This window comes from Balaenoptera ricei, chromosome 19, assembly GCF_028023285.1.
Source record: "Balaenoptera ricei isolate mBalRic1 chromosome 19, mBalRic1.hap2, whole genome shotgun sequence".
In the NCBI taxonomy this organism is placed as follows: domain Eukaryota; kingdom Metazoa; phylum Chordata; class Mammalia; order Artiodactyla; family Balaenopteridae; genus Balaenoptera; species Balaenoptera ricei.
The window spans coordinates 3,326,999-3,354,447 of NC_082657.1; the positions used below are offsets into that span (position 1 = coordinate 3,326,999).

Consider the following 27,449-nt stretch of genomic DNA (forward strand, 5'->3'; position numbering starts at 1 on the left):
GTTCTGGGACCTGGGGTCGGGGAGCCTGAGCTGCTCCCGCGTCGTGGCCTCTTGGGGGGGACCCTTGGAGCACGGAATCGGGCTCCTCAAGCTCCGCGCTCTGCTGTGGGGTGACTTCTGCTCAGGCTGCGGAGCGCTTCCTGGAGGAGCTGAGCGCCGCCTGGCCTCACCCCCTGTCCACACGCGCAGGCTCCGGGAGGTGTGGTGAGGGGGCTTCTAACCAGCCCCCTCCCAGCACCTCCTCACCTGCCCGGCGTGTTGCAGAAGCCATGTCCCCGAGCCCTTTCCCCTTGGTGGAGCAGTGGTGGTTGGGGGCAGCCAACCAAGCCAGACAGGTGGGCGCCCAGCGGGCCCACATCTTCCAGCGGAAAGGTAAAGAACATACCAGGTGTGCTGGCGGACATGCGCGGGAAGCCTTCCCTGGAGCTGAGGGCTGGCACGGCCTCCTGGTTCGGCTCCTTCCTGTTGGTTCAGCAGGCGTTCGTGGTGGGGACTCCTGAGGGAAGGCAGGGCCGAGGACGGCGAGGGGAGGAGGGAGTCTGCCGACCTGTCCCTGGGCTCCGGCCCCCTGCCCTTCGCCCCGGCTCGTGGAGGGAGGGTGTTGAGATTCCGCACCCCGTTCCCTTCTGACCCGCCAGGCACAGCACAGCGGGAGGGCCACTGGCAGCCACGGCTCCCTAGGCGAGGGAGGAAGCCAGGGGCGGGGGCTGTGGAGGAGGAGAGACCCCTGGGTCCCAGTGGGCACCTTATCAGCGGGTGCCAGGCAGGGCCATCCCCAGGGTGGGGGCAGCATCTCCCTGGGCCCTGTTATCAGTCCCAGAGTCCACAGGACGCTCCTCGGGTTAACGTGTAACCACACGCCATCCCCTCCACCCTCAAAGCCACCGGTGCCCACATGCAGGCCAGTTGGGGTGGGTCACACGTTGACATGGACACCGGGGAAGAGGGGCTGCCTGGAAAACCTCGCTTTTCAGCTCAAGTGAGAGCCACGGAGTGTGGGGTGGGAGCTGGGCCTGGGCTCCTGGGAACCCACGTGACCTGGAAGAACTGGGGGGCTGGGTTCTGTGCAGTTGGACGTCCTGGTCCCTGTGCAGCTGCCCCCCTACCCTGGACAGCATGGCTGGCGTCCCTGGGTGGGGGTGGGGGGGAAGCCCTGACTCCCAACTCCTGGCCGGGTGAGGCCTGACCCCCAAGGGCTGGGAACTGGCTGAGACCAAGACCAGGAGGGTTCTGGAGCCTGGTCCCAGGGCCTGGGGGCTGGGCTGAGTTCCCGTGGCTCAGCGGCTCCTTTGTCCCCCGAAGCAGGCGCATGTGGGCAGGTGGCTGAGCCCGTTCTTCCTCACCTGTGCTGTCTACTTTCTCCTCTGGAGCCCTGAGAACCAGCCGTCTTGGGTCGGTGCCCTGATCAAGTGCCTGCCCATCCTCTACCTGGTGGTGTTCCTGTGGACCGTGTACCCCGGCGAGGGCTACAGCTTGCTCCTGCAGGGGGCCCTTCTGTGCTCAGCTGTGGGGGACTCCTGCCTCGTCTGGCCTGAGGCCTTCCTCCACGGTGAGAGGGGCTGTGTTGTGTTGTCCCTTGTGGACCCCGGCGGGGGGGCGGGGGGGCGGGGTGCAGGGGGCGACTCCCCAACAGAGCCCCTGCCGAGTGCTTGAGCCAGTTGGCGTGCAAAGGCACTGGGAAATGGACGGCAGTGAGGGAGACATACCCAAACCCTGGCCCCCGAGGAGCTCTCCTTCCATGAGGGCGCGGGCAGCATTACCTGAGGCTGTGTGAGTGTCCAGGGGTCACGGTCCTGAGTACGCTGGTCAAGGACAGCCTCGCCGAGAAGGTAAAGTCTTGAAGCGGGTGCGGGGTACCAGCCAGGTGCCCTTCCAGGGAAGGCCCTTCCAGGCAGAGGGGCAGCAAGTGCAGAAACCCTGGGGTGGGTGTGCCTGCTGGGTGAAGCCGACTAGGGGCTGAGCAAGATGGGGTGTCAGTCGGTGGACGGTTCTGAGCAGAGTAAGGAAGGAATGCAGTGCGCGTTTTTAGGTCATTCTGGCGCCAAGAGCGGGAGGAAAGAGGACCACCAAGGAGGCCAGCGTTGTAATCCTGGCAGATGGGGTGGTGTGGCCAGGGTGGGAGCTGGTGCTCGGGGACGGCCCTTTTCCTCAGGCTCTGAGGGCAACGAGCTGACGCCGGGAAGCAGGGGTCTCAGCAGGCGCACCCGCCCCTGTCTCCTCCAGGCATGGCTGCCTTCGCCGTGGCCCACCTGCTCTACCTCTGGGCCTTCGGCCTCACTCCCCTGAAGCCTAGCCTCCTGCTGCCTATTCTCCTGGCTTCCATCCCATATTATGGCCTCCTGCTTTGGCACCTCCCGCCTGACATGGTCCTGCCCCTGACAGCTTACTCCCTGGTCCTGGCCGCTATGCTGTGGCGTGGCTTGGCCAGGGGCGGGAGTACCAGCTGGGGCGCCCTGCTCTTCACGCTTTCAGATGCCGTGCTGGCCTGGAACATCTTCGTCCATCCCCTGCCCCATGCCCACCTGGTGGTCATGACCACCTATTACGCTGCCCAGACCCTCATCGCCCTGTCGGCCTTTCAGAGCCCCAGGCTCAAGTCCAACTGACTAGGGGCTGAGGCCGGCAGACGTCCACTCCCCTCCTCCCTCAAGGACCTGGGCCTCCAAGACCAGTGAGGCCAGAGAAACACCCTTGGGGGTGAGAGCCAGGCCCCCAGACTCCCATCTGCCGGTGCCAGTCTTATCTGCAGACACAGAACTGTTTCTGGAATTCCGAATCCACCGCCACGTTCCCACTGCCTTCCCTCGGTTCCGATTCCAAATTCCAGGCCCCTCAACCAGACCCACGTTGGGCCCTCCCCAGCCCCCTGCCTGCTTCTGTAATCCCACATGGTCTCCATGTGTGCCTGCCCCTTCCCTCTGGCCCTAATCTATTTTTCTGTTGCCTAAGTAAAGTGGGTGTTGAAATGGTGACATCTCCATTATTTGGGGAGGGGTGGGAAGGGAGGGGTGATCACAATAACAGCAAGTGGTTCGTTTTCCTTTTTTTTTCCCCCCACAAAATTTACCATTTTAACCACTTTTAAGTGTATGATTTAGTGACGTTAAGTACATTCACAGTGTTGTGCATTGAACACTCGCTGTGAGATCTACCCTCGGGACACGTTTTTACATGTACAACGCAATGTTGTTAACTATACCCACAGCAGACTCCCTGTGGACCAGTCCTGGTGCCCAGGACTTAGGGGGTATGGAATAACCAACCGCCCCCCACCCCGGGCCCTTTGCTGGTGGTGGGGATTCATCATGCTCACTGTACAGGTGAGGATTTTACAGATCTGAGGCTGGGAGGAGACTGGTCAGTGTATTAGTTTCCTGTGGCTGCTGTCACAAGTTACCATAAACTGGGTGACTTAAAACAACAGATTTAGTCTCTCACAGTTCTGGAGGCCAAAAGTCCAAAATCATAGTGTTGGTAGGGGTGCCCTCCCTCCAAAGCTCTAGGGGAGGGTCCTTCCTGCTTCTTCCAGCTCCTGGTGGCCCCAGCCACATTCACATGGTATTCTCCCTCTGTGAATCTGTCCTCTCCTGAGGACACCAGTTGTTGGATTTAGGGCCCACCCTAAATCCAGGATGATCTCATCTCAAGATCCCTAATTACATTTCCAAAGACCCTATTCCTAACTAACATCACATCCATAGGTGCTGGGGCTTAGGACTTGGGCATATCTCTTTGGGGGGTCACAGTTCAACTGATGACAGTCACATACAATACCAGGAGAGGAGGGGGTTGAGGAGATGAGGAAACTCAAGAAGAGACTTGGAGGAAGGGGTAGGTAGCAACACGGTGGGAATAGAGTACTAAAGAAGGAAGAACCTGGGTGTGGCCCTCGTCCTGGCTGTGACCTTGGCAGCCCACTGCCCCTCTCTGGGCCTCAGGTTCTACATGTGAGGACAGAAAGCACTCAGAGCTGCTCTCCAAACCCTGCTCAATTTCTACAGACATGATGTGCTTTTAGGGACTCTTACAGCAGAGAGGAGACTTCTACATCCATGATGTGATTTTTTTAGGGACTCTCATAGCAGAGAGGAGACTTCTACATCCATGATGTGATTTTTAGGGGCTCTTAGAGCAGAGAGGAGACTTCTGCATCCATGATGTGTTTTTAGGGACCCCCAGAGCCCACCCTTGGTTTCTAGTCCCTGCCTCACCTTCAGGCCAGGATCCCCACTCACCATAGACGAAGGCCTCAGGCCAGAGGAGGCAGGTGTTCTCGGTGGGGGTGCCCTGCTCTTCACAATCTCAGATGCCACGTTGGCCTGGGATGCCTTCCTTCAGCCCCACACCCACTTGGTGGTCATGACCACCTCTTAACGCTGCCGAGGTCCTCATCACTCTGTCAGCCGTTAAGGGTGGGAGACTCATGACAGACTAACTGGGGGGTGAATAAAGTGAGCACCCTCTCCCCTCCTAAAGGGCCCCCCAGAACAACCTTCCACCCCAGGGAAACGTGCTAAAGGAGCAATATTCCCAGCCTCCATCTGTCTAAAGCCCATATTCTGGTTTTTTAAATTGAGATATAGTTGACATAAAACATTGTGTACCTTTAAGGTGTACTGGTGTTGATTTGATACATTGATACGTCACAATATGATTACCCTGGTAATGTTAGCTAACATCTCTATGGCATCACATAACAACCTTTATTTTTTTTGTGGTGGGACCAATTAAGTCTTTTTTTTTTTTTTTTTTTTAACTTTGGGTTTATTTATTTTATTTATTTATTTATTTATGGCTGTTTTGGGTCTTTGTTTCTGTGCGAGGGCTTTCTCTAGTTGTGGCAAGTGGGGGCCACTCTTCATCGCGGTGCGCGGGCCTCTCACTGTCACAGCCTCTCTTGTTGCGGAGCACAGGCTCCAGACGCACAGGCTCAGTAATTGTGGCTCACGGCCCTAGTTGCTCCGCGGCATGTGGGATCTTCCCAGACCAGGGCTCGAACCCGTGTCCCCTGCATTGGCAGGCAGATTCTCAACCACTGCGCCACCAGGGAAGCCCCCAAGATCTAGTCTTTTAGCAACTTTGAAGTTTATGATACAACATTGTTGTCTGTAATCACTATACTGTGACCATGTTCTGTTTGGAGGCATTTATATCCAATTCCTGAAAACGTTATGATCGCAGCTTTATTGAGATACTCTTCATATACCACCAACTGCCCACTCAAAGTGTGCATGTGGTTTTTAGTGTTTTCACAGTTTTGCAGCTATCACCACAATCAATCTTAGAGCATTTTCATCACCCCCAGAAGAGACCCCGTGCCTTTTACAAATCACCCATCCCCTCCAGCCCAAGGAAGCCACTAGCATAATTCACTTTTTTTTTTTTTTTTTGCTGCGCCGCGTGGCTTGCAGGATCCCCGACCAGGGATTGAAGCCGTGCCCTCGGCAGTGAAAGTGCAGGGTCCTAACCACGGGACTGCAAGAGAATTACCCATAATTCATCTTTAAATGTTGGTATTTCCAATCATTTGGGTTGTTTTCAGTGTTTTTTTTTCTTTTTTCTTTTAATTTTTTTTAAATTGAAGTATACTTGATTTACAATGTGTTAATTTCTGCTGTACAGCAAAGTGATTCAGTTATACATATATATACATTCTTTTTTTAATATTCTTTTTCATTATGGTTTATCCTAGAATACTGAATATAGTTCTCCCGGGACTTCCCTGGTGGTCCAGTGGTTAAGACTCCTCACTTACAATGCAGGGGGCGTGAGTTCGATCCCTGGTTGGGGAACTAAGATCCCCCATGCCCTGCGGTGTGGCCAAATAACAAAAACAAAAACAAAAAAACGTCGAATATAGTTCTCTGTGCTATACAATAGGACCTTGTTGTTTATCCTTCAGTGTTTCATGATGATAAACAATTACGACTCTGCACTCAATTCCAGTGTGGGGCTTGCTCCCCACACCAGCAAGCCAATCTCCAACACCAGCTGGGCGTCCTACAAGTCAACTCAGTTCTGACACTATCCCACAGGTTAAGGACTCAGTCCTACAAGACTGCCACATTTTACCCCCCACCCCCACTTCAGATTCCAATCACAAGCCCAGGTTGTTAACCTGTGCTTCTGGCCAACTGGCTATAAATCAGAGGTTCCCAAGAACCCCCTCCTCGGGTTGAATTAATTTGTTAGAGCAGCTCACAGAACTCAGAAAAACGTTTTGCTTACTAGATCACTGGTTTATTACAGGATGTAACTCAGGAACAGCCAGATGGAAGAAGCACAGGCACAGGGCAAGGTGTGGCGAGAGGGCACAGAGCTTCCATGCCCTATCCAGAAAGTGTTCCTCTCCCCAATCTCCACGTGTTCACCAACCCCGCAGGCTAACTATAGATTGAGACTAGGCTGGGACCGGGTGGCCTGACCCCTACTTCAAGGTCACTCCCTCCAGTCCCATTTCCACCTGGCCCTCTGGCCACACAGAAATCCCCCCAGATTGCCCCCAGCCCTCTCCTCCCTCTTAGCCCTGACATGGGCTCTCCCCTCTGCCTGTGATGACGTCCCAATGCAGTTCTTCACTTGACCAAACCCTGCTCTTGTACGAAGACTCAGCCCCAATGTCACCTCCCACTAAGGGACAGGTGCTTCCTCGGTGCTCTCACCGTGGCAGCCCACTTCATGTCACTCTGCGGTTACCTTCCCGGTCTGCCTCCTCACCACAGTGTAAGCTTGGCCAGGGCTGGAAGAGGCTGTTTGCCCTTGGAGTCCCCGGTGCTGGTTGAGCCTGTGGTCCTGCCTGCAGGAAGCCATAGGTGTTGGGTAAACACCTGCAGGCAGGCAGGGAATTGCTTCAAGATGGTGAACGAACACGGCTTCAGTTCTTGAACCACACGAGGAGAGGAAAGCATGGAGCAGAGAGACTGATGTCCACTGAGCAGCAAAAATAGTGAGAAACTCCTGGGAAGATTGAAGGGGGTTGTGAGCTGGTGGTGGAGGGGTAGACAGGGTTGGCAGCTGGAGCGGGTTAGAAAGAGGATAGCCACGGAGTCTGTAAAAAGAGAGTGTGGCCCCTCCTGGGGGCAGGCCCCACAGAACTGAAAACGTACAATGTTTTCATACATACAACTGAAAACATACAATTCAAGCAACATTATTTTTAACAGCCAAAAAGGTGGAAACCCAAATGTCCATCAGCTGGTGAATGGAGAAACAAATTGTCATCTATCCATTGAGTGGAATATTATTCAGCCACGAAAAGGAATGGAATATGGACGTTGGATGATTATCATTGTGTTCATCAATGGTAACATGTATACATTTTGGGGATGTTGACAGTGGGGGAGGTTATGCATGATGGGGGCAGAGGGTGTATGGGAAATCCCTGTGCCTTCTGCTGTTTTGCCGTGAACCTAAAAGTGCTGGTGAAAATAACTATGTCATGGGCCAGCAAACGTTTCCTGTAAAGGTCCAGGTAGTAACTTAGATCAATCAGACCTGGGAGCAATGAAGGTGAGTGGACTCCAAATCCCATCAGGCCATGGGGTCATGACTTGATGAGCTGCAGTGACACAGAGAGTCCAAGTGCTCATGGGAGTTGTAGTTTAAGGGGGGGCACGTCTATTTGGGGACAACAGATAATGAGGGACGAAGAGGTATTTTGATTTGGGGGAAGGAAGGGGTAAGCTATTTCTCAGAGACCTGGCGCGACTGGTGAGGAGTGGGGAGTTGGAAAGCCTCCCTGGATGGATCCTACTGATTCGTCTTGTTCCCTCCACCCAGCCCCGGACCCCGTCACCATCACCGCCTGCATCAGCGCCTCGGGAGGCCACGGAGTCATCCTTACCTAGCCCTGCCCCCCGGGAGGCTATGAGGCCTTTGAGTTGGAGGTGGGTGGCAGCGGGACTCCAGGACAGCTCCTCTCGTGGGAGAGGCGTGTGGGTGTCGGGGCTCAGGCCGGCTCAGTCCTACTCAGCCACCATCACGACCGTCTGGGATGGAATGAGGGCCCAGTCTGCCTCCGTGACCTGCCACACCGAGAGCACAGGTGAGCAGAGCCCCACGGGGACAGAGAGCTATTGATACAATGACATTCTCTCCAGACCCCTTCACGCCCTGTTGTTGAGTCTCACCAACCCATGGAGTCCTTTTTGTTTGTGTTTTATTTCCTGCTTTCTTTAAACAGCTCTACTGAGTTGTAATTCCTATAACATACAACAGCTCACCCATTGAAAGGGAACAGCTCACTGGCTTCTAGTATATTTGCAGTATTTGCAACCGTTATTACCATCAATTTTAGAATATTTTCATTAACCCATAAAGAAAAGTCATCTCCTTAAGCCATCACCCCCTAATTTCCCCAATCCCCCACCAACCAGCCATTGGCAATCTCTAACCTACTTCTGTCTCTATAGATTTGCCTCTTTTAGAGCTTTCCTAAAAATACAGTCACACAATATGTGGTCCTCTTTGACTGGCTTCTCTCACTTAGTATAATGTTTTTAAGGTTCATCCACTGTTCTAGTGTGTATCAGTGCTTCATTACTTTTTATTGCCAAAATAAGATTTCATTGTGTGGATAGACCACATTTTGTTTATCCATCTGTTTGATGGATCTGTTGGGCCATTTCTACTTTTTGGCTATTATGAGTAATGCTCTGAACATTCGTGTGCATGTTTCCATGTGGACGTATGTCTTCATTTTTCTTGGGTGTATACCCAGGAGTGGAATTGTTAGATCATATGGTAAGTCCGTGTTTAATCTTTTGAAGAACTGCCAAATTTTTTTCCAACACGGCCGCACCATTTTTCACCCACCAGTGGGGTATTTGAAGAAGTTTGAACCTCACACTCAGGAAATCTTTAATCATGTACCATTGACCGTGGTCATGGGCCTCCCTGGGCCCTGTCAGCCATTTCCTAGGAATGAAAGCCTCTTATGAGATGGGGTCTCTGATCTGGAGACACTGGAGTTTGGTGTACTGATAAATGGATGCTCTTCCAAACTGGGTTCAGTGGGTCCCACTGTCCAGGATTCTTTGGTTTAGCAAGAAGGGTCTCTGAGAACACAGGTCCTCTTGGATCCTGGACTGGATCACTCTTTCTGATGGAGAGGTGGGGGCTGCCCTGGGCATGGTAAGATGTCGAGCAGCCTCCCCGGCCTCCACCCACTAGAGGCCAGTGGTGCCACCATCGCAGCTGTAACAACCAGAAGTGTCTCCAGACATTGCCCAATGTCACCTGGAGGGCAAAATCGCCCTCTCTGAGAACGACTAGTCTAGGCCAAATTGGGGAAGAGTCACTCTCTAACAACCAGGTCTCCTGAGAAAGTGATGCCGTTGGATCAGGCTCCTTGGGAAGTGAGGACCTCAGGGGAAGAGGTTGGGTGGGAGGTAGGGCTCTATCCAGAAGCTTTCTCCTTTCCCTTCTCTGCCCTCGAATCTACCCTCTAGACCCTCTGATCACAGTCTGGGTGAGGACACAGGTAGGGGAGATGGGACAGCAGGAGAGCAGACCTAGGCTCTCACAGCCCTCCATGCCTCCGTCCCCCAGGGGCCATCATCGGAGCCATAGTCGGTCCCCTTCTGTTTCTCATCCTGGTGGGCCTGCTGGTTTTCTTCCTGAAGAGGAGGTGAGACTCGGCGCAGGGATCATCGGGGGCCAGGAGGGAGGGGGCCTGGGGAAAGATGGGGATCCGTGGTTCTGGCCTCACTCCCCAAGCCTTTCATCCCCATGTCCTTTTCCCAGGCATAAGAAGAGTGAGAAGAAACCAGCACCCAGGGATCTGGTATTCAGGTGAGTGGGTTTGGGGAGCATCCAAAAGACTCACTGTCAGGTCAAATCCGGCTGGTCACTGTATAGGTCAGAGGGCAGGGCCAGGGAATCCACCCACACCAGCCTCAGATCCCCCCTGCGGCAGGGATCGCAATACCTTCACCGCTGCCCACTCCCTAAGCAGCCTGGGCCGGTGGCTGTGGAGTCTCTTTCAGTCTCAGTTCTGGGACTTCCATTCATTTATCCAAAAAGACATTCACTGAACCCCTGTTAAGTGTGAGGCTCTGTTCTAGGTGCCGAGGAAACTGGCTGAAACAAAGATTCCTGCCCTTGTGGAGCTTACATTCTAGTACAAGCAGCCATTAATAAACAAAATGATTGGGAATTCCCTGGCGTTCCAGTTGTTAGGACTCCACGCTTCCACTGCAGGGGGCACGGGTTCCCACCCAGGTCGGGGAACTAAGATCCTGCAAGCCGCGCAGTGCGGCCAAAACAAACAAACAAACAAAAAACAAAACCAAGATGATAAAGAATGTGATGCTTACTTGGAGACAAATAAAGCAAGAGGTGGAGGCAGGAAGGATGGAGGAATATTTTAAATAGAGTGTCCAGGAGAAGCCTTACTAAGATGACTGAGACGAAGTCATTTGAGGACAGACCTGAAGCAAGTGAGGGCAAGAGCCCTGTGCCCATCTGGGGAAAAGGCATTCCAGGCAGAGGGACCAGCAAGTGCGATGGCCCCGAGGCAGGCACAGGCTTGGCGTGTTTGGAGAATGTAGTGTGTCCCTGAGGCTGAGCAGAGTGGATGAGGTGGGGTGGGGGCAGGGCGGCGGGTAGGAAATGAGGTCAGAGAGTTACCAGGTGGGATCAGATCAGGTTGGGCCTTGTAGGTGATAGTGGGGACTTTGGTTTTATCCTGAGATGGGAGTTTTTGGAGGTTTTCAATAGACCTGTGACACAGTCTCACATTTTTATGAAGCAAAGGCAAAAGTAGGGAAGCAAAGGAAGACGTCTGTATATAATCCAGATGTCTGTTATGTCTTGGAGCAGGAAATAGTTAGAGGGAATCAGATTCAAGATGCCGTTTGAGTGTTTGAAGAGCAGACCTGGTTAAAGAATGGATGTATGGTGTGGGATTCAGAGAGGGCTCAAGAGTGAACCCAAGGAATTTAGCCTGAGCCCCAGGGAGGCTGGAATGGCCGTTACTTGAGACGGAATGACTATGCGGGGTGCAGGTTTTGGGGAAAGTATCAGGAGCTCAGTGGTGGACGCACTGATTTTGGGATGCTTGTCAGACACGTGAGTGAAGACAGTGCTGAATGGGCTGTTGGACACAGAGTTCCGTGGTTCAGAAAAATGTTTGTGCAAATGTCTTCATCGCTCTGAGTCCCCTTTAGGTTGGGTCAATCATCATCAAATCTCTATGTCAGAATGATCCCCAGGGATCAATAGAGGAGAGATAGGCCAGGGAGTTAAGGGATGTTGCGAGACCAGCTGAGACGGCCTGGGTGCAAAAGAAAGAGGCATAAACTGAGGGCATGGCCATCAGAGGCAGGGGCATGAGGGAGAGTAAATACGATGATGTCCAGTTTCTCCTTCGCCATAGAATCTGTCCTGGCCAGCGTCCCGCCCCACTCACCCTGTGACCTCTCCCCTCCTTACCCTGTGTCCATTATATGGCACCTGCAACAAATCACTGCGCCCATTGGATTCCAAGTCTGGCCCCACCTGTGTGCTGAGCATCTTGCCCTCCTCAACCTCAACGTGCGTGTTTGGATGTCCCAGCGATGACGCTCGAGGACACACAGGTGGAGATTCCAGGAGGCAGGTGGGAAAACAGCTCTGAAGCTCAGGAGGGGGAGAAGTAGGGACTGGCAACGGAGATTCAAAAATCACAGATGAATGGATGGAAAGCGAAGCTAAGGAAGTGGACAAACCCCATAAGAAGTGTGTGTCCAGTGAGAAAGGGGGGCTTGAGGATGGGCTCCCGGGGATGCCCACCTTTTAGGATGGGCAGAGGACCAGGGGCCCACCAAGGAGACGGAGAAGCAGGAGCCAGAGAGGCGGTGGTGGTGCAAACCAGGAGAGGGTGTTCAGGAAGAGGGTGGATCCGGAAGAAAGGAAGGCGCGGCCAAAGGTGCTAAATGCTGCTGAGCACTCACGCGAAGGATGGACTGAGAGGTGGCCTTTGGAATTGGTGATAAGGAGGCAAATAAGATAGGGGACTTTGAAAAAAGTCCTTGTTCCCCTGTAGTCGTGGTGTAGACACCAGGCCGTGGTGAAGGGTGGGAAGGAAGCAGAGAAAACCGGTCAGTGTGAGAAGTTTGAATGTGAAGGTGTGTTTTCATAGGTCTTATTATTGTTTAGGTGTGATAAGGCCAAGGGATCCAGAGATAGACACCACTGAAAGATAGTTCATTACAATCACAGATCCCAAGAGAGGGATTACACGTTAACACCAAGCAAGGCCATGCAGAGAAGCACCAGGGTCAGCTGGGAGGTCGGGGAACACCTGAGGAAGAGGCTTTATTGTGGTTTCTGCCGGAAGAAGTGGGCAATCCAAGGCGAACGGGTTTCGTTGGAATCATTTCACTAGACTCTGATGCACAGGGCCCGTCCCCTGTTCCTGGCGGGGATTCCAGCAGATGCATCCCGAAAGGGGAGGTGGTGAGGGTGTGGATTTAATCAGCTTCTCAAGAAGGAGAACTGGGGAAATCCCTGGCGGTCCAGTGGTTAAGAGTCCAGGCTTTCACTGCTGGGCCCAGGTTCAATCCCTGGCCAGGGATCTCCCACAAGCCATGCAGCGTGACCAAATAAATAAACAAAAGTGTAAAAAAAAAACCCAAAACCAAAAAAAAAAAACAATCACGCAAAAAAGAAGAAGGTAAACTGACGAACCTCCAACCAGGGTCTCAAAACTGAGTCAAGACTGTATACATAACATTGTATATATAACACTATACTACAAGGGGAAGAGAGACAAAGAGCTGGAGCTGGAGCCACAGGAGGTCAAAGGATTTTTTTTTTAATACAAAAGCGAGATTAGCATGTTTACACACAAAAGGGAAAGAGGAGAGGGGAGAGATACAGCAGAGAGGGAAGAACCATGGCTAGAGAGGGCCGCAGGGAACTGGGGCCCAGAGAAGGGCAGTGGTCCTAAGTGGGAGAAGAAATACCCTTTCCTTTTTTTGAGTCAAAACAAATTTTGATTGTGGTAAAAAACAAACAACCTCCAAATAACAAATTTAGCACCTCAACCATTTTTAAGTGTGCAGTTCAGTGGTATTAAGTCCATTCACATTGTTGTGCAACCATCACCACCATCCATCCATAGAACTCTTTTTTTTTTTAACTTTATTTATTTATTTATTTAGGTCACGCCACGTGGCTTGTGGGATCTTAGTTCCCCGACCAGAGATTGAACCCGCACCCTCGGCAGTGAAATCGCAGAGTCCTAACCACTGGACCGTCAGGAGATTCCCCGTAGAACTCTTTTCATCTTGCAAAACTGAAACTCTGTACACATTAAACACTAACTCCCCATCTCCCCCATCTCCCAGCCCCTGGAAACCACCCTTCGACTTTCTGGTTGTATGAATTTGATGACTCTAGGTGCCTCATATAGGTGGAATCGTATTTGTCCTCTTATTTGTCCTCTTGTGACTGACTCATTGCACTCAGCATAATGCCCCCCAGGTTCATCCACGTTGTTGTATGTGTCAGAATTTCCTTCCTTCCTGAGGAAGAATAATATTCCATTGTATGGTTAGACCAAATCTTCTTCATCCATTCATCTATCAATGGACACTTGGTTTGCTTCCACTTTTTAGCTACTGTGAATAATGCTGCTATGAACATGGGTGTACAAATATCTGAGACCCTGCTTTCAATGCTTTTGGATATATACCTACAAATGCAATTGATGAATCAGAAACAAAATCACTAACTTGAAAAGATATCTGCACTCCCATGTTCGTAGTAGCATTACCCACAATAGCCAAGATATGGAAACAACCTAAGTGTCTGTCAATGGATGAATGAATAAAGAAGGTGTAATATAGGGCTTCCCTGGTGGCGCAGTGGTTAAGAATCCACCTGCCAATGCAGGGGACATGGGTTCGAGCCCTGGTCCAGGAAGATCCCACATGCCACGGAGCAACTAAGCCTGTGCACCACAACTACTGAAGCCCGTGTGCCTAGAGCCTGTGCTCCACAGCAAGAGAAGCCATCACAATGAGAAGCCCTCGCACCACAATGAAGAGTAGCCTCTGCTCACTGCAACTAGAGAAAGCCCATGCACAGCAACAAAAGACCCAACGCAGCCGAAATTAATTAATTAATTAATTTAAAAAAGAAGGTGTAATATACATATAGAATGGAATATTATTCAGCCGTAAAAAAGAATGAAGTGGGCTTCCCTGGTGGCGCAATGGTTGAGAATCTGCCTGCCAATGCAGGGGACATGGGTTCGAGCCCTGGTCTGGGAAGATCCCACATGCCACGGAGCAACTAAGCCCGTGAGCCACAACTACTGAGCCTGCGCGTCTGGAGCCTGTGCTCTGCAACAAGAGAGGCCGCGATAGTGAGAGGCCCGTGCACCGCGATGAAGAGTGGCCCCCGCTTGCCACAACTAGAGAAAGCCCTCGCACAGAAACGAAGACCCAACACAGCCAAAAAAAATATAAATAAATAAATAAATTTTTTAAAAAAAGTAACATTTAAAAAAAATAATAAAGATGTTATGATGATCCATGTACAAATCTTTAAAAAAAAAAATGAAGTAATGCCATTTGTGGCAACATGGATGGACCTTGAGGGCATTATGCTAAGTGAGATAAGTCAGACAGAGAAAGACAAATACGGTATGAGATATCACTTATACAGTAAGTCCCTTACACACAAATGAGTTCCGTTCCAAGACTGCATTCATAAGTCCAACAAAGTTAGCCTAGGTACCCAACTAACACAGTTGGCTATACAGTACTGTACTGTAATAGGTTTATGATACTTTTCACACAAATAATACATAAAAACAAGCAAACACAAAAAATAAAACATTTTTAATCTTACTGTACAGTACCTTGAAGAGTACAGTAGTACAGTATAACAGCTGGCATACAGGGGCTGGCATCGAGTGAACAGGCAAAAAGAGTTACTGACTGGAGGAGGGAGAGGAGGTGGGAGATGGCAGAGCTGAAGGATCCTTAGCCATAGGAGACAGAGGGCAAGCTGCAATTTCACTCACGCCTTATGTGATTGGACATGCGAACACACATTCGCGTCTTTGAAAGTTCGCAACTTGAAGGTTCGTATGTAGGGGACTTACTGTGTGTGGACTCTAAAAAAAACTCGAGGGAATTCCCTGGGGGTCCAGTGTTTAGGATTCGGTGCTTTCACTGCCAGGGGCCCGGATTCGATCCCTGGTCGGGGAACTAAGATCCCACAAACTGTGCGGCGTGGCCAAAATTTAAAAATTTAAAAAACCTCAGACTTGTAGATACACAGAACAGACTGGTGGTTACCAGAGGCAGAGGGTGAAATGGGTGAAGATGATCAAAGGTACAAACTTCCAGTTATAAATAAGTCCTGGGGAGGTAAAAAAAGAAAACAAAATCCTTTTCTTTTATCCCAAGCGCGCAAGGTTAAAGGAGGTTTATGTGCCCTTCTTCCCCCACAGCGTCCCAGGGGACATCCTGGCTGAAGACTTGGCCGACCACGTCAGGAAACACGAGAAGGGCAGCGGCTGTGGCTTTGCTGAGGAGTACCAGGTCGGGTGAGAACACAGGGGGCCAAGCCGAGCCCCACGTGCCCACCGAGACCTTTCCACCCCTTTGGGATTGAACAGAAGCAGGGATACATACTTGGTTGGCTCATACAGAAATTCTCAGCCATGATTATCCACCTTTTTGACTCACTGAACTCTTACTGTAGTGTTGGTTGGATGCGTTAGTCCTAAAGCAGCACCTTGGTTTTCCCCTGACCCCTCCTCTCTCACCTACCTCGCCAGTCCCCATCCTCCTGCCCATCCTCCCAAATGCCCCCCTGGGGATGGTGCACACACTCATCCTATTTCTTTATTTCTTTTTTTAAAAATAAATTTATTTATTTATTTATTTTGGGCTGCGTTGGGTCTTTGTTGCTGCGCACAGGCTTTTTCCAGTTATGGCTCGTGGGCTTAGTTGCTCCGTGGCACGTGGGATCTTCCCAAACCAGGGCTCAAACCCGTGTCCCCTGCATTGGCAGACAGATTCTTAACCACTGCACCACCAGGGAAGTCCTACTCATCCTATTTCTGTAGGTGCTACAGAATTCCAGGGTGTAAGGGGTGAGTGGGGTGGCACTTAGGAAGGCAGAGGGAGCAACGTGGGTATCCCTGGGGCGGGGCAGAGAAAATCCAGCACCTGTGCACCCTCCCCTCACTTCGCCCCCAGCAACTGGCCCTGGAGGACCACAGCCAGTCCCAGACGGTGGCCTCAGCTCCGGAGAACAGCGCCAAGAACCCTTACAGAAACGTGCTGCCCTGTGAGTCATGAGCCTCTGCTGACTTTGTTCTCAGCCGTGACTTTGTCAACACCCCAGGCCTGACCCCTGTCCCTTATTCCCCGTGAGGGACAAAGCTCTTGCCCCCGTGAGCTGAGAAACCCCAGGCCGGCTCCTCCCGCCCGAGGTCCCTCAGCCCCTCTCCCAGCTCCCCTTGTCTGTGTGCAGCGTGACGTGTCGGCGTGACCTCTATCCCTGGGTCTCCTGCCCTGCCCCCTGCATCGCTAATGCCGGCCTCTTCCCCTAGATGACTGGTCCCGTGTGCCCCTGACACCCCTCCCTGGGGAGCCGGGCTCCGAGTACATCAACGCCAGCTGCATCCCTGTAAGGCTGCGGCTGGGAGCCGGGAGGATGCTGAATGAGCGTCGGAAGACGAGGGCCAGGTGAGGCGGGACGTGACCTACCTGTTTCCTCACCCAGGGTCTCTGGAGCCTCCGGGAGTTCCTTGCAGCCCAGGGCCCCCTTCCCCACACTGTGGGCGACTTCTGGCGCCTGGTGTAGGGACAGCGGAGCCCCACACTTCTCATGCTGACCAACTGCGTGGAGTCTGCCCGGGTGAGAGGACACCTGGGTCCTGGGTGCTGACCCCTGAGCTCCAGCCCGTGACCCTGCCCCAGACACTGATCCCAGGGTAGCCCTTGACCTAGACCTCACTGATTCCCTCCACCACGGCCCCAACCTTCCTGTCTCCCCCAGTCCGCCCATTTGTCCACCTACGGGGTGAAGCTGATCTCAAGGACCTTGGGAGAGAAGAGTCCTCCCGGCTGGGATGAATCTACACCTGGCTGCCCGTGGGTCCTGCCTTGTCACCAGAGCAGGGGGGGATTCCCCGGCACTGAATACAAGAGCCACCCTGCGGAGGGGCACCAGGGAAGGTGCCCTGGGGCCTCCTGTACTCTGACCCGCCCCAGTCTTCCCCCAGGTGAAGTGTGAGTATTACTGGCCTCTAGACGCCCAGCCCTGCACCCATGGGCACCTACAAGTGACCCTGGTGGGTGAGGAGGTGGTGGAGAACTGGACAGTACGAAACCTGAAGCTCCGGCACGTAAGCCCCCACCCCACCCCGTCAGCCCCACCTTGACCCTCAATTCCTCCCCTGTGTTATTCCAGGCAGTGCCCTCCCCAGAGCTCCCCGTGAAGTCTAAGCTTCCGCCACTCCCGCAAGGGACCACAATGTGCCCCAGGGATGTCCCCACCGGTCAGAAACTAGCCCCCGGATCCTGAGCTACCCCCAACTCCCCTCCCTCTAGATGCAAGAGCAGAAGACTTTATCTGTGCGTCAGTTCCACTACGTGACCTGGCCAGACCACGGTGTCCTCCACTCCCCAGACCCCTTGCTGGCCTTCTGGAAGATGCTCCGGCAGTGGCTGGACCAGACCGTGGGGGGAGGTCCCCCCATTGTGCACTGCAGGTGAGGACCAGCCAGAGCCCTCTGCCTGTGAGGAAACCGCCCCCTTGGGGCTCAGAAACCAGGGTTCTCTGGGTCCTTAGGAACTTCTAGAGGAGGTGGAGGAGATGGGGAGGGGACGGAGAAGATGGAGGCAGAAGGTGAAGGGGCGGTGATGCAGGTCGAGAATGATGATACAGGTGAAGAGATGGGAAAGAAAGAAAAAGAGGTAAAGGAGGAGGCATGCGTGGGGAGAAGGAGGGAGGAGGGGTGAAGAGCAGGAGGGAGAGGCAGCCAAAGGTTTTAAGAAACATTTAAAACAGCTCCTTGGGGGAATTCCCTGGTGGTCCAGTGTCTAGGACGCAGCACCTTCACTGTCGAGGGCCCAGATCCCACGAGCTTCACAGCGCGGCCAAAAAAAAAATTGTTTTTAATAAAAAATAAAATAAAATGGTCATTTTCATGTTTAAAAAATTTTTTTAAATGACAAGCTTGGGAGCTCATCTTCCGGTGTGTGAACCCTAGCTCTGTCACTTACTAGCTGAGTGGCCTGGGACAATCGACTTCACCTCACTCAGCCTCCATTGCCCCATATGTAAAATGGGCACGCTCAACTAATGGTTCCTACCTCTTAGGAGTGGGAGGAGTGAAAAAAGCGCATAAGGCACCTGGAACAGGGCCTAGCAGATAGATAGAACACAGAGCATAGTCATTTGTTATTACTTCCTACTTAATTAAGTAACCCCCACTTAACACTGTAGCCTCCAGAATAGTCTCACTGAACACCCTGACCCCTGGGTGCTCCAAACACAGATCCCTCCTGTCAGCTGAGACTCCCCCCTCCCGTGGTCTGACCCTTCTTGTCTCTGCCTAGCGCTGGCGTGGGCCGCACGGGCACCCTCATTGCCCTGGATGTCCTGCTGCGGCAGCTGGAGTGTGAGGGCCTCATGGGGCCCTTCAGCCACGTGATGGAGATGTGAGAAAGCCGGCCACATATGGTGCAGACTGAGGTGATGGGGACCCTCCGGCACAGGGTGGGGTGGGGCCCCAGAGGAAAGCAGGCCAAGGCTCAGTAGCGCACCCTCACCTGCCCGCGCTCTGTCCCCAGGCCCAGTATGTGTTCCTGCACCAGTGCATCCTTAGGTTTCTGCAACAGTCATCCCCAGTGCCCGCTGAGAAGGGGCCCACCTATGAGAACCTGCTTTTTGAGAATGTAGCTCCTACAGAGGCCTAAGTTGTGGGAGGGCTGAGACCCCAGCCCATCTAGACTCAAATTCTGCATCCCTACTTCAGCCCAGATACCTGGACCCCTGGGACAGCAGAGGGCTGGGGTCCCACACTCCTGGGCCCTGCAGGAAGAGGGGGCTGGCAGCCTAAACTCCTGCTTTTCGGAGGGGGAGAGAGGTCAGGTGGGAGCCCAGATCCTGGATTTCCAGTTCCTTGAAGAAGGAGAGGGATGGGATCTAGGATTTCCTTGTTGTTTTTTGAGGGAGGAAGAGGCTGCAGGGTCTCAAGGAAACAAGCTGAATTCTGAGGAAGAGAGAAGTAATGAGGGTCCAGAATTCTGGCCACCCAAGGAGCAAGGGCAGGCCAGGCACGATCCTGCCCATATTTTACTCCAGAAACTAAATCATCAGTCTTCGAGGATCTGAGGTTTCCCTGCACCCCACTGCCTGTACATATTTTTTCTTTTATCCCATAATTTATTAAATCACTATTCTCCCCAGAGACACTTGCCCCATTGGATTTCTGGGTCTGGAAATAATATTGGGATGGGTTCCTGATGTTTAGGTACTGAGGCCAACGTCCTAGGGAGGAAACTAGAGGGACTCACAACTTGCACCTGAAAAATGTAGGTTTGGACATTTGAGTCTCTCCGAGAAGCCTGCAGGTCTAGGGTCTGGGCAGTGTGGACTCACTTCTCTGGAGCTAGGAGCATGGGGGCTTGCCTTCTGGGCCCGGCCTTAGGGGAACTTAGAGGGTGGAGTGAAGTCTGTATCGGATTTGCTGGAGAATTTCACGCTTAGTCTCCCGTCTGGATATCTGAATAGCCGGGTCTCCGGAGAGGGTCTTCTGGGTCCTAGAACCCGATATCCTGGAGCCCGGTTCTATGGACAGTCCCGGGGGCTGGGGTGGGGAGAAGGGGTCTGGATGCCAGGTGGCTGAACTAGAAAGCAGAAAATCCTTGGGACCAGGATAGATATCCGTGGGCGCCCTGGTGCTTCCAGGCTGGGGCGGGACGAGGGCCGGGGCGGGGTTCTCCACCTTCCAAACACGCACGCGCACACACACATACACACTCCCACAAACAGGCTTTCTCTCACACACATATACACGCTCACACACACGCACACGGGCACATACACACCCCGCGCCGGCTCCGTTCGGCCGAGCCCCCGCCCCACAGCGCTCCGCGATCAGCACCCAGGACAGCGCCAGCCACACGCGTGCGGGGGCGGGGTCCGGGCGGGGCCGGCGCCTCGGTGTCTCTCGGGAGGGTCCTGTCTAGCCACCGAGCAGGTAGGAGCCGCTGGAACCCCCTCCCTAAGCCCCATCCTCATTCCCATCCCTAGAGAGATGGTGTGTGTGTGTGTGTGTGTCTGTGCGTGTGTGTGTGGTGGCGGGGACACTGGGAGAGACCAGCAGAAGGAGTGGGAGGGCTGGAGCCTGAAACGGGGAGAATGGGATTTAGAGACAGGTGTGGAGACAAAGAGCCAGAGGGAAGGGAGGAGCAGGCAGTGGAAGAGGGTGCGAGACCCCGGTAGACTGAGATCAGACAACAGGCAGAGGCCAGACAACCCAGACGGAGGAGCGGCGAGAAGCCGACGGGGAGACGGACCTCGATGTGGGGTCGAGAGAGGAATGGAGGCCGAGGCGGTCACGAGGACAGGTGTGAAGAGAGAGCTCAGGGTGCGCGGAAGAGACAAACAAGCTGAAAAGGATGTGGGGGCCCAGCCAAGGCAGCAGGGCAGCCGCCCGCCCCCCACATTCCCCGCAAGAGTGGGAGAGGGAGGGCAGCCTGAGTCTTCACTCCCAGGGCCAGATGTGGAGGGAGGAGCCAGCTGTGGGCGCGTGGACAGACGGACAGGCAAGACTGCGTCCTCCCCACCTTCGCTTGTCACGGGTATCCGGGTCTGAGGTCCCAGGTGGGACGGGGAACCGAACCAGCTTGCGCCTCTGGGACTCGGCGTCTGTGCGTCAGCCCCGCCCGTTGTCCTGGCAACAGGCCGTTGCCGGGGCAACCAGCGCTACCTTCACCCCGCCCTCGCGGAGCCAGCCGTTGCTCTGGGCAAACCGGTGCGCTGGTTCCCACGCCTGCCCTCGCCCACTTCCGGTTCAGGCCCCGGGGAAGGGCAAGGAAAGGACAGAAGTCAGCGGGATTGGATTCCTGGCGGCCTTGGAGGGAGGGGGCGTCCCTTGGGATGAGACTTGGTCCTGGAATCCACCCCAAACCCTCGCCCTCCGTCGCAGGAAGGCTGAAACAACAACCCCCAGCATGCCTCGCGGCGGTTGGCAGGTTCCCATACGGGACCATACGGCCCAGGGTGCCGATGGGAGTTGGAGTTCTTTGTTGTTCGGATGGCTCAACGGATGCACGGGGTGGGTATGGGGGGACTAGAGCGTTTGGGTGCCTCCGCAGAAAGAACAGTAAGACCCCGCCGCCATGTTCCCGGAGCCCCCAACACCGGGGCCTCCAGCGACCGACACGCCTCCTGACTCGAGTCGCATCAGCCACGGCCCTGGTGAGCGAAACCCGGGGTGGAGCGGAAGGAAAGCCAGGCTAGGATTCCCAGGGGTGGGGTTCGAACGGGTGTATTCAGGCCGGCGGGCTGGAAAGTACGGGTGAGATTATAGTCGGCATCCTGGATTGGAATCTAAATGAAATGAAAAAGGGACAGGTTTGCAAGAAAATCAGGAACCAAATCAAGGGGTGTGGAATGGAATGGAACCGTGGATTGGTGAATTGGAAGGTCCACCTCTCCCTTCTTTTAAAGAGGAAGACTGAGGCCCAGGGAGGGGTTAAGCCTTCTAAAACACAGCAGTTGAGCAGAAAGATTAGAACGGGGGTAGAAGAGGAGGTGGAACTAATCCTAATAGGCAAGAAAATCTAGATGGTGTCAGCCTGCCTTAGGTCTTCAAATAGTTTTATATGTGAGACCAGTTGGAAGGAAAACATGGGAATAAAATGGAATGGAAATGGCTGGAGGAAAAACAAGGCCAGAATTTCAGCTGACGCGTGTCATACAGAATGAATCAGCCTGCTTGTCTCTCAGGGCCTCAATGTTTGCTGTTTCCATGTCCTCTGCAGTGCCCCCCTGGGCTCTGGCCACCATCGTGCTGGTCTCAGGCCTCCTCGTCTTCAGCTGCTGTTTCTGTCTCTACCGGAAGCGTTGTCGGAGGCGGATGGGCAAGAAGAGCCAGGCTCAAGCCCAGGTCCACCTTCAGGAAGTGAAGGAGCTGGGCCGGAGTTACATAGACAAGGTGTGGCCTGGCCCAGCCCCTCAGCCCTGCTCCTTCCTGCACCCTTACTCCTCTCAACGGCCCAGCAGCCTCAGTCCCTGCTCCATCCCTCCTACACCCGCTGTATTTGCTCATCTCCCCTGTGTGTCTAGCCCTAAACTGGACCTGGGGACCTGGAGATAGACCAGACATTCACAAGAACCTCCAGTCTGATGGGGAAGTCAGATGCTCATATAGACATTCAAAATACAGGGTGGTATGTGCCACATTAGAGGCAGTACAGGGCATATGGGAGCGCAGAGAAACCACCTGACAGCCTAGGGGGTCTGAGAAGGCTTCCTGGAGGAGGTGACTTCTGTGTTGTGACCCAAAGGAACTCAGAATTAACTGAGAGCAGAGAGAAGGACATTCTACCTCAAAGGAGGAGCATGTATTGAGGCCTGGAATCCTGATCCTGAGGGATATTTGGAGAACAAAGAGTCATTCTTCACAATAGCTGGGGTATAGCATACAGATATCCTGTGCTCTAGGGTGAGGTTTCTGGAGAGCTCAGCAGTACCCATGTAATGAAGGTGATTAGGAACCACAGAAGTTTTGAGTGGGAGAGGCACAAGGGCACATGGGCTTTAGGATGAATCCCCTGGAACCCTTGTGGAGGACAGGTCTGGGGCAAGGAGACAAGGGAGGGGGCTGTATGGCAGCCTTGAGAGGTTGAAGCAAACGCGAGTTGGAAGACGTCGTTGGCGTGGAAAGCTACAGGTGCAAGTATCTGAGCACTGGGCCTCTGAATGCAGAGTGGAATGAGGCTCTCCTGGGAGCCAGAGTCCTAGGTTTCCAGCCCAGAGCAACCGGCTCTGTGACCTTGGGAAATTCACTGTCTGTCTCTGAGCCTCAAGTTTGTGGACCATAGCTAGTATTTCCTTACCTCCCTTTTCAACAAATAGCTGTTATAATTATTACCCTTAAGGGGTGTCCTGTAGGGCCCTGGTATCCAGTCTCCATCCCTCTCCCCTAAGCCAGTGACTCCAAAGACGCATCGGCATCAGAATCAGTTCAGGTACTTGTTGAAATGCAAATTCTGGATCTTGTGCCAGACCTACTGAATCAGAATCTCTGAAGTGAAGGCATTTTACCACACTACTCAGGGGAATTCTGATTCACATTGCATTTTGAAAATCGGTGGCTTACTTTAAGAAGTTTTCTGACTTTGTTGTTCTAGTTTAGAGTGGCAAATACGCACTAAATATGCCATTTTTCCTCCATATTTTCTGTCCAAGATCACTAATCAATGTGGCAATTTGGACAATCACCCTAATACATCCATTAATGTGTGAACTAAAATCTGCATCCATCCTGTAGGCAATGAGACACTGTCAGTGCTTGTTTTTCTAGTCTAGGCATGACAAACACACTGCATGCGTGTCACCACGTCTATGCCCCACCGGTAGCAGCCATCACTAATAAAACACTGACAAACCGTACCACACTGTGTTGCCATGGCTAGTCCCACCTGTGGCAGACATCACTAATCAAACACCGACTCTGCTTAGCGTGCAAGTGTTCAGGTATAGCTGGAGGGATCTGTGAGTCTCCTTTGGCTTCTGCGCCTGGTGGATATCACTATCAGGGGAAGAGTTCACCTGCCCTTGCCCCTGGCTCCCTAAGGTGCAGCCAGAAGTGGAGGAGCTGGAGCCGACACCATCTGGGCCAGGGCAGCAGGTGGCAGAGAAGCATGAACTAGGACGACTACAGTACTCACTGGATTATGATTTCCAGAGTGGCCAGGTGGGTGTGGAGGAGGGGAGATGCTTTGGAGGGGAGGGTCCCAGGGGTTCCAGCCCCTTCTTGGAGGAGGCTCTGGAAGGGAAGCTAAGACTAGGGTCCCCTTATCACTGTACAGCTGCTGGTGGGCATCGTGCAAGCTGAGGGATTGGCAGCCTTGGACCTCGGTGGCTCCTCTGACCCCTACGTGCGGGTTTACCTGCTGCCAGACAAACGGAGGCGGCACGAGACCAGGGTGCATCGGCAGACGCTGAACCCACACTTTGGGGAGAACTTTGCCTTCAAGGTGAGCTCGTGGCCTCAGTGCTTTATGCCCGGCAGCCTGTCCCCAGTCTCTGGGACACTAGGGACCGGTATCTTCAGCTTTTACTGGTGGCAGCTACCAGCTCTGGGGACTATTCCACTGGACCCTGCGTTGTCCCTTTGGGGGACACTACTGGCCCCTGGACTGCTTCGTTGGTCCTTGGGCTGTCCCATTTGGGGTCCATTGACACCCCCCTAACTGTTCCTTGGGACCCTTGCTGCCCCCGCTCATCGCCTTCCACCTGGATGTGCTGTGTCCCACTTCCTACTCTCACCGTGTGCTTTCTTTGCGTCCCCCTTCCCCCAGGTCCCCTACGTGGAGCTGGGGGGCAGGGTACTGGTCATGGCAGTATACGACTTCGACCGCTTCTCCCGCAACGACGCCATTGGGGAGGTGCGGGTCCCCATGAGCTCCGTGGACTTGGGGCGGCCAGTGCTGGCCTGGCGGGAGCTGCAGGCGGCTCCTCGGGAGGAGGTGAGCACGCGTGGCCACGCCCCCACATATGGCCCCGCCCACCTCAACCCCGGGCCAATCAGATCACAGGCCTCCGCGATCCTCCGGGCTCCAGCGCTTCCACCTGCTGCAGAAGAGTAGCTCCCAGGTCTATCCTGGTGGATCAACGCCTCCCCTCGGCAGTCCCCCTCGGATTGTACCACCTGGGTCTTAACTCTGGACCATACCATTTCAACACGAGGGGGAGGGAAGAAAAATCGCAGAGGGGTTGGATGCGGAGCCCCGGTTCCGGTGATGGGTCCCTCTCCATCTTTTAGCAGGAGAAACTAGGTGACATCTGCTTCTCCCTCCGCTATGTCCCCACGGCTGGGAAGCTCACCGTCATCGTCCTGGAGGCTAAAAACCTGAAGAAGATGGATGTAGCAGGGCTGTCAGGTGTGTGGGAAGCACATGGTGGTGGTGAAGGGCGGGGGAGGTGCTCTGGCTAAGGTTCTGGCAGTGTCTGGGTCCCGAGGGTCTCATGGGGAGAGGGAGGTCCAGGCTGTCATGGAGGATTTAGATTCTATTTGGGGACAGAGAAAGGGAGACCTGAGGGGTCCATGGGCTGTCTCCATGTTGTTCCAAAGAAGAGTCTCATGCATTCCCCTCAATCTGATCCCTTTGGACTCACCAGAGTGGTGGGGTTATAAGATTCCTCCTCCCTCTCCCCAGATCCGTATGTCAAGGTCCACCTGCTGCAGGGCGGCAAAAAGGTGCGGAAGAAGAAAACGACCATCAAGAAGAATACTCTGAACCCCTATTACAACGAGGCCTTCAGCTTCGAGGTGCCCTGTGACCAGGTCCAGGTGAGCTCAGACCTGCCCATAGCCCCTGCCAGAGCAGCCCTTACCCCGCAGTCCCAGGCCCTTAGAAACCCCCGTTGCTAAGGGAAGGGAGACTCCTTAGCAACCCTTAGAAGCCAGGTCTTGGGGGTCTGATTGTGTTCTCAATCTCAGTTTCTCCCATGAGGACCAGGAAGCCCCGCCCCCAAGCAAGACCAGGGTGCCCATTGCCCTCAGGAGCTCTAAGTACTGAGAAAAAGAGACTTCCCCACAGCCCTAAGGCCCGGCCCCTCCACCCATTTCAAAGTCTTGAAGATTTGCCCCCCTTAGGAAGCAGACCCTAAGGAGCCTCCTAACAACCCCCGAGCAACGGGGATCCTGCGAGTTTATCTCCTTTGAAATCTGATCGCAGGAAGACTCCAGAGCATCCCTGTGACCAGCCGCAGGGCGCTCCGCCCCCCCCCGCCCCCCACCCCCCCGTCCGAGCTCCAGATGAAGCCTTAGCCCGGCGGCCTAGGAAGGCCCCTCAGAATGAGGCTTGCGAGGGAGAGGGTCTCCTTAGCAATGATACCTGAGTCCCTCGCGTTACCTCCTTACCCCACTCTCTGTCTCTTCTTCCTCCCCTGCCCACCCCAGAAGGTTCAGGTGGAGCTGACTGTGCTAGACTACGACAAGCTGGGCAAGAACGAGGCCATCGGGAGGGTGGCCGTAGGGGCAGCGGCCGGGGGCGCTGGCCTGCGGCACTGGGCAGACATGCTGGCCAACCCCCGGCGGCCCATCGCCCAGTGGCACTCGCTGCGGCCCCCTGACCGAGTGAGGCCACCGCCAGCACCCTGATCCCCACCCTCAAGCCCCTGACCCCAGACTCCTGGCCAAAGCCACGTCCATGCCCACCTTTAAGCCTTCTCTGAACGCTAACACCCGCCCCCCACTCTACCCATTCCTGCCTTCTCCCCACCCCCATTATGCCAATCATGATAACCTGCCAACTCCCCCAATATGGCACATGCCCAGAAGCCCCAGGGACCCCTGGAGGAGGGGAGCAGTCTGGGCTCCCGCCATCCCAGGGTCCCGCCCTCTGCTTTGACAATCAGTGATCCCAGCCTACTATCCCCTTGGCTCCCAGTACCCCTTTTCCTGCACAGTGTCACCCACTCCTGTCCCCGGTCTGATTCCTGCACCGCTCCTGGGACCAAATAAATACTCAGCAACTTTGCTGGCCTGGACCGGTGCTCCTTGATGGGGGTGGGTAGGGGTGAGGACTGGGAACCCAGGAGGGACCCTCCAGGGGTGGGACCACACAAGGGCAGGGATAGGGCTGCCTATCCTGGAAACACACATGGAAACTCACCCACCCACTCATCCATCCATCCTTTCACCCACTCACTCTCCCATTCACTCCCTCACTTATTCATTCACTCACCCCTCCAAACTTCAGCTTCCTCATCTGAAAAAAATCATGATAATACTAATACCTACTGTACATTTGCTGTGAGGAGTCAATGAGAATTCACTTAGTTATTCATGAATTTATCCACTCCCTCACCCATGATTTACATAGATTTTCATACCCATATTTCCCTCCCTCCCTTTCTTTCTTCCTTGCATCATCCATCCTTTCTATATTCCCTGAGGCCCTCTGTGTGCCAGCTTCTGTTGGATGCTGGGGACCCCCAAATAGATGCAAATCCAGACTTTACTTCCAAGCAACTTACTGTCATCAAGGAAACAAAGTAGATATGCAGCATCTAGGAATGAAATCCCCAGAGAATGAGAGAAAGGGCAAGATTTCCTCAGGGAGACACAGTAGTTCCAGCTACACTTCATTCTTTTTTCAACAAATTCTTTCTCTCAGTCTGTGTCTAGGAAAGTTGATCATTTTATTGGCTTCTCCCCCATCTCATCCCAGTCAGGATTTCAGGTGATGGAC

The 27,449-nt window shown here is 53.8% G+C and overlaps 3 protein-coding genes across 6 annotated transcripts; all 3 read left to right on the forward strand.

Moving 5' to 3' along the window:
• Nucleotides 1-70: 70 nt before the first annotated feature.
• On the forward strand, nucleotides 71-2,970 carry TMEM86B (transmembrane protein 86B). 2 transcript variants are annotated; one of them, XM_059905786.1, is made up of 3 exons: nucleotides 71-979; nucleotides 1,303-1,549; nucleotides 2,224-2,970. In XM_059905786.1, the coding sequence occupies exons 1-3, from the start codon at nucleotides 896-898 to the stop codon at nucleotides 2,604-2,606; spliced, it is 714 nt and encodes a 237-aa protein (XP_059761769.1). In that variant the 5' UTR covers nucleotides 71-895; the 3' UTR covers nucleotides 2,607-2,970. The 2 variants fall into 2 exon arrangements, with proteins under 2 accessions (XP_059761769.1, XP_059761770.1); XM_059905787.1 differs by having other exon boundaries at nucleotides 1,306-1,549.
• A 4,308-nt stretch (nucleotides 2,971-7,278) lies between these two features.
• PTPRH (protein tyrosine phosphatase receptor type H) lies at nucleotides 7,279-18,932 on the forward strand. Its single transcript, XM_059905395.1, is given in 13 exon segments — nucleotides 7,279-7,303; nucleotides 7,780-7,903; nucleotides 7,905-8,044; nucleotides 9,550-9,628; nucleotides 9,745-9,792; nucleotides 15,449-15,539; nucleotides 16,203-16,293; nucleotides 16,559-16,635; nucleotides 16,732-16,866; nucleotides 17,234-17,356; nucleotides 17,562-17,722; nucleotides 18,573-18,708; nucleotides 18,807-18,932. Coding segments are annotated over 13 exon segments (1,356 nt in total).
• On the forward strand, nucleotides 18,633-26,723 carry SYT5 (synaptotagmin 5). Of its 3 annotated transcripts, none has more exons than XM_059905748.1 (9): nucleotides 18,633-18,708; nucleotides 21,339-21,441; nucleotides 22,008-22,180; nucleotides 23,825-23,944; nucleotides 24,060-24,227; nucleotides 24,552-24,719; nucleotides 25,016-25,133; nucleotides 25,410-25,543; nucleotides 26,156-26,723. In XM_059905748.1, exons 2-9 carry the CDS (start codon nucleotides 21,363-21,365, stop codon nucleotides 26,354-26,356), a joined length of 1,161 nt encoding a protein of 386 aa, XP_059761731.1. In that variant the 5' UTR covers nucleotides 18,633-18,708; nucleotides 21,339-21,362; the 3' UTR covers nucleotides 26,357-26,723. The 3 variants fall into 3 exon arrangements, with proteins under 3 accessions (XP_059761731.1, XP_059761730.1, XP_059761733.1); XM_059905747.1 differs by lacking the exon at nucleotides 18,633-18,708 and adding an exon at nucleotides 20,014-20,218; XM_059905750.1 differs by lacking the exon at nucleotides 18,633-18,708 and having other exon boundaries at nucleotides 21,258-21,441; nucleotides 25,019-25,133.
• Nucleotides 26,724-27,449: the final 726 nt, after the last annotated feature.

Excerpts from the sequence above, each read along its gene's own strand:
- TMEM86B (XM_059905786.1), top strand. The coding sequence starts at position 896 with ATGCAGGCCAGTTGGGGTGGGTCACACGTTGACATGGACACCGGGGAA. Across the intron at positions 980-1,302 it reads AACCTCGCTTTTCAGCTCAA|CAGGCGCATGTGGGCAGGTG; the intron begins GTGAGAGCCACG and ends TGTCCCCCGAAG. Across the intron at positions 1,550-2,223 it reads GCCTGAGGCCTTCCTCCACG|GCATGGCTGCCTTCGCCGTG; the intron begins GTGAGAGGGGCT and ends TGTCTCCTCCAG.
- SYT5 (XM_059905748.1), top strand. The coding sequence starts at position 21,363 with ATGTTCCCGGAGCCCCCAACACCGGGGCCTCCAGCGACCGACACGCCT. Across the intron at positions 22,181-23,824 it reads GCCGGAGTTACATAGACAAG|GTGCAGCCAGAAGTGGAGGA; the intron begins GTGTGGCCTGGC and ends TGGCTCCCTAAG. Across the intron at positions 25,134-25,409 it reads GGATGTAGCAGGGCTGTCAG|ATCCGTATGTCAAGGTCCAC; the intron begins GTGTGTGGGAAG and ends CCCTCTCCCCAG.